General features: G+C 42.9%; 1 protein-coding gene across 1 annotated transcript; it reads right to left on the minus strand.

Annotated features, from left to right (window-relative positions):
* Positions 1-363: 363 nt before the first annotated feature.
* On the minus strand, positions 364-2,642 carry LOC147976114 (uncharacterized). Its single transcript, XM_087520733.1, has 6 exons — positions 1,956-2,642; positions 1,721-1,873; positions 1,434-1,625; positions 1,025-1,229; positions 866-934; positions 364-776 (listed from the first exon to the last, which is right to left on the minus strand). Exons 1-6 carry the CDS (start codon positions 2,511-2,513, stop codon positions 364-366), a joined length of 1,590 nt encoding a protein of 529 aa, XP_087376859.1. The 5' UTR covers positions 2,514-2,642.
* Positions 2,643-10,724: the final 8,082 nt, after the last annotated feature.

Genomic DNA, 10,724 nt, shown 5'->3' on the forward strand with positions numbered 1-10,724 from the left:
GATAAAACCAGACTCTGCAAACATATATATATATATATATATATATATATATATATATATATATATATCAGCATCGCCCAGCAACAATTACACGTTTTTCGACTGAATTTTCATAAAGAACAACAGAGGACTTACTGAAAATTTTGGCTCCAGAGGGTGCCTCCATGTCAGGTATGGGGAATGTTTATCGGCTTCCTGATTAGCCTGGCAATATCTTCTGATGATGATTGACATTAGCTCATGATCAATTAACACGTCTCCAACCAACTGTTGTTTGAGTGCTAGCCCAGTGATCCGTATAAACCTTGGGTTCTCATGCACAAGGAAGTTCCTGGGCATGAAATAAGTGTAAATGGGAAAATTTTATTCAGCCACATACAGAATCAACAAAAAGAATATCTGGGCGAGTAAAGATTCATATGAACACCTGGAAAGAACTTCTGGTGGTGCAGTAGCAAAGAACTCTTCTAATAGTTGAGAAACATAAGGCTGAGGTGGGCACGGGACAACACCCCTCATCCATGGGTCTGTCTGAAAACCAGGCATGTGGACATATTTCCATCCTGGTAGTCCAGCAGTCCTTTCTCCAAACACAGTTGTGCTGCCATAATTCGGAAGATCAATGAATCTTTCGCTGATTTCCTGCATGGTATGCCTTGCAAACTGAAGTATCCCCGCTTTCAGTGTTGCAAGCAAATCATCATCATGTCTTGGCCTTTTTGCTTGTTGTTGATCTGGCAGTACCTCAGATGCAACCCTGATTCTAGACATGTCTCCTACAAAATGAGTAAAGCTTTTCCATTCAAATGACCGCATCGCAAAGTACACTAAGGACAACTACGATGATAACATGAACATTCCGCACCTTTGCATGCAGACATGTCTAGCCTGACCCCTGGAATTTTTGGCCCAGCCGAAGTCGTCATTGTGTCCGCTGCATAATAAGTTAGTACTCAGTCAGCTGAATGTGCATGCAAAACAAAATGTGTTTTAGTTTCTTCATTGCACTGTGTTGTTCATGCACCTGGTGATGTCTCAATTGCTATTGCTCTTGCTGGGCAGTCAGTAAAACCACGGGCAGAACAGCAAATGCACCTATTGCTAAGTGATGTCATGAGTTTGTCAACAAACTTGATCATGTCTGCCTGTATGTTGACTTGGGCCGTGTTGATTTCACGCTGACACTTGGCATTCTGCTCCTTTAGCATGAATGTTAACTCATCTCTGACCTAATGCAGTGATAGAACAGGGACAACAGCTTCAGAACACAACAACAGATAAAAAGTGGAAACAACAAATACTCCCAGTAGAAATATTCAGGAGTGATGCAAATACACATGGGAGATGGATTATGCACCTACCAGACTTGGGTATCAATTGCGTAGGTGGTCTGCAAAATCAAATGGACCCAACACACATAGTGGTGTCTGCACATCCATGAGGTTGGCTGCTGCTGAATAAGAATCATGAAACAACCCTGCTCTTTCATTCATTTGATTTCCATGCTCCTCATTAAGACTGGTTGGCTGGTGAAAATTGCCAACTTCTGCTGCCTGATTAGTGGCGACGTCAACACCTCCACATAAATTGCAATGAGCATAGCACAAATCACTACCCTGACGGATCTGAGATGGAAAACATATGATTGTCAAAGGCAAGCGAATAACTAAAGAAAAATAATTAAATGGTTGTGCTTTCAATTAATCAGTATCGTCGCTACCATGCATTTTGAGTACGAAGCAGGGCCCTTCCCCAAGTCAGTTGCCATTGTAATCATCGTTTTTATTGTTCCCTGGTCAAACTCACTGATCCTAGGAAGGACATTATGCTTCTTATTGAAAATTCCTAGGTCCACATTGTCGAGGAAAAAGACCTGAACACACATAGTTATGAACAAGATAGGCATGAGAGCTGGTTCACGCATAATTAATACTACAAGTAAGAACCTATCTGACCTGTAGAAATAGATGACAACCAACAAGGTTGGTGTTTGGATTATTGGCCATCATATCATTCTTCAAACGACGGACTGCCTCGAGCAAGAAATCCAAGACAAACTCACACCAATTGAATTGCGAGATATTCTCTGTGTTCGCAAGTGCTCCCCAATAATCTATAGTCCCATAATCATGTTTTGTCCTGGGTGCCAGCACATGACCCATCACAAAAATGACAAATGCAATTTGGAAGCAGTCCTTCTCGAGCTTGCTGGACGACTCAGATATCTCACGCATGAGGAATTCCTCAGCGGCACGCAGGCTATGAACCCCAGTCTTGTCCATCCCTAGTGTGCCCTTTATGAAACTTATTGCCTCTGGCTTAATGAAACCATCACGCCCTTTAACGCTATGATGGCCACATGGTATACCAAACACCTTGTGCACATCCTCTGCGAAGAACTTTATGATCTTTGATTCGGACAGAACAATTGCTCGACGCCTAACGGATACCTTGCTCATAACCCAGGCACTGATCTTCAGGTTAAGCTTCTGAATAGCAGGAAGTTTCAGCATGCCGCCAAACCCAATTTCAGTAACGAGCCACCTCTTGTAATCATCGAATGAATCGATTACTTCAACTGCTTTCTTGACTGATATCCGAGATGAGGGGGCTGGAGGTGTCTGTTCCTCAAGTGGTTGCTCTGGCTTCTCCATATCCTCTGGCGCTCCCTCGCAGCTACCGGCGTCAGACATGATGCCTAAATCGAAGAAAACAAAAATTGAGCTTCATGGAAAATGCCGGGACTGACTGCGATACGAATCATACTTAGCATTTACGTATATAAAGTTGTATACCAATCACACAACAACTGCAACAAGAAATTCTTCCTCCGTGCAAAGACCTGGCATCTAACGTAAATTTAAGCAATATTTACAGGTAATTTGTGTATCAGCCATGCCCGTACTATGGAAATCCAACCACACATGGTGCCCATCAATTATATTAACTCGAGCGGATCCAGAGTCACAAATCCAAGTCAAATGTTGTACGAATCCAAACTAGTCTAACATTGTGCAAAGATCCAGATTTATATGAGATCCGGTGCCCCTTTTGAATGTAGCAGAAGTTCTATTCTGCTAATCTCCTATGCCATGGAGGGAGTGGATCAAGCTTAAATACAGTACGAGCTTACCAGGTAAGGTTGTGCTGCCGGATTGGGTCGCCTGCGGGCACCGAACCGGCGATTGCTTGTGGGAGACGACCTGACCGCGGGACGGGTAAAACAAATGGCTGCAATGGGGATCGGCTGGTGAGTGGGGGGTGGATGGAGCGGGTGAGATAAGGTTCGACTGGAGCTGGTAGGTACAATTTATTGTGACTGGCCACGTGTCTACTACTACGCGTGTCCCTCCTGGTAGGTACGATTAGTGTAGAAATTATAGATAAATACTAAATATATCACTTGGTTAAGTAGAACAATGATTGATCCATAATTCAACATACTTGATTAGTCATAAGATGACCGAATACATGAGTCTTACATGGATAGCCCTCACAAAATTAAATCCCTAGAGCTACCGTACCACTTCTTCATTGATAATACCTAATCTAGTGATTAGGACTAGTACATCATCAGTGCCTACATCTATCTGCTAAGTAGGAATACTACTTTCATCACAGCCAGTAGCAGAAGAACCACCACCAAAAGAATGGCCGCATCTAGAAACACAAGCACATGAAGCGCGGAGGCTGACGATCCCCCTTGGTTGACCATGGTTTGCGCCCTCCACGCTTGAGTGGGCGCTGCAACACCGTGGATCTGCTCGCCTAGACGAACTCTGCGGTGAAGGTAAGATCCCGCCTGAGTACTTCCGTGGACTGCCTGCTGCGCCGTCCCCAAATTGAAGCTGAGCTCTGTGAGGTACTCCTCCTTGGTCCTCATGTAGTTGCAGATGCCAGCCTGCAATCAAAAATCAGATCACCAACGGCAAGGGCTCGAATTAGAACTATATTTCGAGGATGCTCGCGGTAAAAGAGATACAGAAACGACTGGTGGGATCGAACTCACATCTTTATTGACGCACTTGTAGAAACGAACTCCAGCATTCGCTCCCGAATGAGCGATCCAGGTGAAGACCCGCCCACCGCACTCCAGGCAACTGATGAGCGGGGGCAGATCCTCGAATACTGCGGTGGAGGACGATGAAGACATGCTCTCCGGCTGGATTCTGGTGGTACGCTCGCACTGGATCGATCGGCCAAGCTACCCAACGCTTCACTTGTTCCGCAGCTAAAAAGAGGAGGAGAAGTAGTGTCGGAGAAGATTGGTAGTTGGCAACCGTCTTGCCTTAAATGAGTACAACGGCTCAGTGGGGACAGAATCGGTGACGGAACGGTCCAACTCGTCATCCCTCCGTCTGATCCGCCGCATAGCTAACTCACGGAGTTACCTGAGTTGTGGGCCATGCCCTATTTCGGTGAGTAGCAAAGAGGAGCATACACGTCACCACGACATAGATCACGAGATATATAAAAGGTGTTGATTCCGAGAGCCTGTGAGCTCAGGCTCACATAAGCACTTTCACAACTCAGCTGCTAATACTTGAGAATATTCTTTGGCTCCCCTTGTGTCGAATTAATAAATTTGGGTTGAATACTCTACCCTCGAAAACCGTTGCAATCCCCTATACTTGTGGGTTGTCACGTGCCCAGCTGCGACGCCGTGTCGACAGCAGGCAAGCGCCGATGGATCCGCTCTTGCTGTGTGGCGCGTCGTGCCTCTTGCTCTGCGGTGCTCCTACGTTCTCGTCGTGCAGCGAGCCGCAACTTATCAGCGCTGATGCGCCTACCTTGCTCTGCGGCGTGCCATCGATCATGTTGTGCGGCGAGCTGTAGCCTGTCGGCGCTGACATGCCTATCTTGATCCATGGCGCTCAAGCGCTATGTGCCAAAGGTCTGCTCAACCCTGGCATGACGCGCATCATGGCGTCGTCCATCGTGTTGCCGGGGAGCGCCTCAGCCTCGACGGGCCATGGCGCCTGCTCATTTTCCTCATCGACGAGGTTGATGGCAGAGGCAGCGCTTTGGTGGGTTGGCATGCTTGGAAAAGAATGTTCTACAGGCTGCGCCTATCGCTTCCGTGCGCCGCGCGCCGCCTAGGTTTATGCGCAATATTGCTGGGTGGCGGGAAACATGTGAGGGAATGGCAGGAAACGATGGTGTGTTCATAAAACGCAATCAATTAATGGAAACTTAGCATAGAAGGAACATTGAGCTAGCACAAGAAGTAGATGATGATCAGATGAACACGGACCACACTAGGGAACCCGTCGGTGATGAATTCATCAATCCCAAACGGTTGAATACTAGCAAGAGTTTGCCCACAACACACACACGGCCTATTCCATCACAAATAGGTCCGTGTTCATATGATCATCATCTACTTCATCAAATGAACCCGTCGATGATGAATTCATCAATCCCAAACGGTTGAATACTAGCAAGCGTTTGCCCACAACACACACACGGTTCAATCGGTCTTCGCACACATTTCTGATTACAGACCTGTTTGCCGCGTATCACACACATCTTGTTAAGTTGAACCGTTTCGGTTCCCATGTCTCAACACAAACAGTTCATCCGAATGAACCGTATGCTATACATCGCACACACCTTGATCTGGCTGACTGTTTCTTTTGTGTTGCCTAATCACAAACAGTTCGTCCGAGCGAACCGTATGTTGTACATCGCACACACCTTCATCTGTCTGCCTGTTTCTTTTGTTCCTCCTCATCACAAACGGTTGATTGAATTGAACCGTATGCCCTGCATCGCACATGCAACTAAAATCTGAACTGTGTTTGATGCATCCTCCATCGCAAATGTTTTGCACCTTTTTGACGGTTTTTTACACCACCGTTTGCGATTATGGCATCGCACACAGTTTCGTCGAAGGGTCTCTGATCATAGTGTCGCGTTAGCAGCATCCTGCAGTAGTGTGTGTTTGAATTGAAACAATTGCCAGACACTTTGAAATATGCTTATCTTGATGAAAAGAAAATACATCCTGTTATTATTAGTGCTAACCTTTCAGAACATGAAGAAGAAAGATTATTGAAAGTTCTAAGGAAGCACCGAGCTGCTATTGAATATACGCTTGATGATTTAAAGGGCATTAGTCCCACTCTATGTCAGCACAAGATTAATATGGAGCCTCATGCTAAACCCATTGTTGATCACCAATGTCGGTTAAATCCGAAGATGAAAGAAGTGGTAAGAACGGAAATATTAAAACTTCTGGAAGCAGGTATAATCTATCCCATAGCTGATAGTAGATGGGTAAGTCATGTTCATTGTGTCCCTAAGAAAGGAGGTATAACTGTTGTTCCTAATGATAAGAATGAGCTTATTCCACAAAGAATTGTTACAGGCTATAGAATGGTAATTGATTATAGAAAATTAAATAAAGCAACTAGAAACGATCATTACCCTTTGCCTTTTATTGATCAAATGGTTGAAAGATTATCTAAGCACACACACTCTTGCTTCCTTGATGGATATTCTGGATTTTCACAAATACCTGTTTCTCAACCTGATCAAGAAAAGACTACCTTTACTTGTCCCTTTGGAACCTATGCGTATAGATGTATGCCTTTTGGTTTATGTAATGCACTTGCTACCTTTCAAAGATGTATGACTACTATATTCTCTGATTTTTGTGCAAAGATTGTTGAGGTTTGCATGGATGACTTTTCTGTTTATGGGAAGTCTTTTGATGATTGTTTAAGCAATCTTGAGCGAGTTTTGTAGAGATGTGAACAAAAAAATCTTGTCTTGAATTGGGAGAAGTGCCACTTTATGGTTAATGAAGGCATTGTCTTGGGTCGTAAAATTTCTGAAAGAGGTATTCAAGTGGACCAAGCTAAGGTTGATGCCATTGAGAAAATGCCATGTCCTGAAGATATCAAAGGTATTCATAGTTTCCTGGGTCATGTTGGTTTCTATAGGAGATTTATCAACGACTTTTCTAAAATTTCTAGGCCTCTTACTAATCTTTTGCAAAACGATATTCCTTTTATTTTTGATGATGATTGTCTTGAAGCCTTTGAAACACTCAATAAAGCCTTAATATCCGCACCTATTGTTCAACCACCTGATTGGAACATGCATTTTGAAATTATGTGTGATGCTAGTGATTATGCTGTTGGTGATGTTCTAGGACAAAGAGTTGATAAGAAACTTAATGTTATTCATTATGCTAGTAAAACTCTAGACAGTGCTTAAAGAAACTATGCTACTACTGAAAAAGAATTCTCAGCATTGGTATTTTCTTGTGATAAATTTAAACCTTATATTGTTGATTCCAAAGTAACTGTTCACACAGACCATGTTGCTATTACATATCTTAAGGAAAAGAAAGATGCTAAACCTAGACTTCGTTGGGTTCTCTTATTACAAGAATTTGATTTACACATCATTGATAGAAAAGGAGCTAAGAACCCAGTAGCTAATAACTTGTATAGGCTTGAAAATGTGCTTGATGGCCCACTACCTATTGATGTTAGTTTTCCTGGTGAGCAGTTAGCTGCAATAAATGTTGCTAATAGTACTCTTTGGTATGCTGACTATGCTAATTACATTGTTCCTAAATATTTACCACCTAGCTTTACATTACTTTTGTATGCTGACCAGCAAAAGAAAAAATTCTTCTATGATTTAAGACATTACTTTTGGGATGACCCACATCTTTATAAAGAAGTTGATGGTATTATTAGACGTTGTGTGATACGTCTCCAACGTATCTATAATTTTTGATTGCTCCATGCTATATTATCTATTGTTTTGGACATTATTGGGATTTATTATCCACTTTTATATTATTTTTGGGACTAACCTATTGACCCAGAGCCCAGTGCCAGTTCCTGTTTTTTCCCTTGTTTCAGTGTTTCGAAGAAAAGGAATATCAAATGGAGTCGAAACGGAATAAAACCTTCTGGAGAAGTTATTTTTGGAAGGAAAGCAACCCGGGAGACTTGGAGTCCACGTCAAGAAAGCAACGAGGAATCCACGAGGCAGGGGGACGCGCCCACCCCCCTGGGCGCGCCCTCCACCCTCGTGGGCCCCTTGTGGCTCCCATGAGGTACTTCTTCTGCCTATATATCTCCATATACCCTAAAACGATCGAGGAACAAAATAGATCGGGAGTTTCGCCGCCAGAAGCCTCCGTAGCCACCGAAAGCCAATCCAGACCCGTTCCGGCACCCTGCCAGAGGGGGAATCCCTCTCCGGTGGCTATCTTCATCATCCCGGCGCTCTCCATGACGAGGAGGGAGTAGTCCGCCCTCGGGGCTGAGGGTATGTACCAGTATCTATGTGTTTGATCTCTCTCTCTCTCTTGTGTTCTTGATTTGGCACGATCTTGATGTATCGCGAGCTTTTCTATTATAGTTGGATCTTATGATGTTTCTCCCCCTCTACTCTCTTGTAATGGATTGAGTTTCCCCTTTGAAGTTATCTTATCGGATTGAGTCTTTAAAGATTTGAGAACACTTGATGTATGTCTTGCCGTGCGTATCTGTGGTGACAATGGGATATCACGTGATTCACTTAATGTATGCTTTGGTGATCAACTTGCGAGTTCCTCCCATGAACCTATGCATAGGGGTTGGCACATGTTTTCGTCGTGATTCTCTGGTAGAAACTTTGGGGCGCTCTTTGAGGTTCTATGTGTTGGTTGAATAGATGAATCTGAGATTGTGTGATGCATATCGTATAATCATACCCACGGATACTTGAGGTGACATTGGAGTATCTAGATGACATTAGGGTTTTGGTTGATTTGTGTCTTAAGGTGTTATTCTAGTACGAACTCTAGGGCTGTTTGTGACACTTATAGGAATAGCCCAATGGATTGATTGGAAAGAATAACTTTGAGGTGGTTCCGTACCCTACCATAATCTCTTCGTTTGTTCTCCGCTATTAGTGACTTTGGAGTGACTCTTTGTTGCATGTTGAGGGATAGTTATGTGATCCAATTATGTCATTATTGTTGAGAGGACTTGCACTAGTGAAAGTATGAACCCTAGGCCTTGTTTCCTATCATTGCAATACCGTTTATGCTCACTTTTTCCATTAGTTACCTTGCTGTTTTTATATTTTCAGATTACAAAAACCTTTATCTACCATCCATATACCACTTGTATCACCATCTCTTCGCCGAACTAGTGCACCTATACAATTTACCATTGTATTGGGTGTGTTGGGGACACAAGAGACTCTTTGTTATTTGGTTGCAGGGTTGCTTGAGAGAGACCATCTTCATGCTACGCCTCCTACGGATTGATAAACCTTAGGTAATCCACTTGAGGGAAATTTGCTACTGTCCTACAAACATCTGCACTTGGAGGCCCAACAACGTCTACAAGAAGAAGGTTGTGTAGTAGACATCATTGTGTACCTGAGCATGAACAGGGACAAATCCTACGGAAATGTCACTTCGAGGCTTATGGAGGGCATCATGCTGGAGATAGAACTACTCACAAGGTATTGCAATCTGGATTTTATTGGCCTACTCTCTTCAAGGATTCCCGTAAGTTTGTCTCTTCTTGTGATGAATGTCAAAGAATAGGTAATATCGGTAAGCGTCAAGAAATTCCTATGAATTATTCACTTGCTGTTGAACCATTTGATGTTTGGGGATTTGATTACATGGGACCTTTTCCTTCCTCTAATGGGTATACACATATTTTGGTTGCTGTTGATTATGTTACTAAATGGGTAGAAGCCATTCCAACCAGTAGTGTTGATCACAACACCTCTATTAAAATGCTTAAGGAAGTTATTCCCAAGGTTTGGAGTCCCTAGATATTTAATGACTGATGGTGGTTCACACTTTATTCATGGTGCTTTCCTAAAATGCTTGCCAAGTATGATGTTAACCATAGAATTGCATCACCCTATCATCCTCAGTCTAGTGGTCAAGTTGAACTTAGCAATAGGGAAATAAAATTAATTTTGCAAAAGACTGTTAATAGGTCTAGGAAGAACTGGTCTAAGAAATTAGATGATGCACTTTGGGCTTATAGAACAGCTTATAAAAATCCTATGGGTATGTCTCCTTATAAAATGGTTTATGGAAAAGCTTATCATTTGCCTCTTGAGTTAGAACATAAAGCATATTGGGCAATCAAAGAACTCAATTATGATTTCAAACTTGCTGGTGAAAAGAGGTTATTTGATATTAGCTCTTTAGATGAATGGAGAACCCAAGCTTATGAAAATGCAAAGTTATTCAAAGAAAAAGTTAAAAGATGGCATGACAAAAGAATTCAAAAGCGTGAGTTTAAAGTCGGACAATATGTTCTTTTGTACAACTCTCGTTTTAGATTTTTTGCAGGAAAGCTCCTCTCAAAATGGGAAGGCCCATATGTCATCGAGGAGGTTTACCGGTCTGGAGCCATCAAAATAAATAACTCCGAAGGTACTAACCCAAAGGTTGTCAATGGGCAACGAATAAAGCATTATATCTCACATACGCCTATTAATGTTGACAGTAACATTATCCAAACTTTGACACCGGAAGAACACATAAAAGAGTCCTTCTAGAAAACTCCAGAATCTTGAAAATAAGGAGGTACGTGATACGGTAAGTAAACGGACTCCGGAAAATCCGCAAAAATATTTTTTGTCAGTTTTGGAATATTTTAGAATTTTGGGAATAAAGAAACTTCTAGGATGCGTCCCCTGGTGGGCACAATACACCAGGGCGCGCCAGGCTTGCCTGG

This window comes from Triticum urartu, chromosome 4A (assembly GCF_056163025.1).
Source record: "Triticum urartu cultivar PI428250 chromosome 4A, HENAU_Tu73, whole genome shotgun sequence".
In the NCBI taxonomy this organism is placed as follows: Eukaryota; Viridiplantae; Streptophyta; class Magnoliopsida; order Poales; family Poaceae; genus Triticum; species Triticum urartu.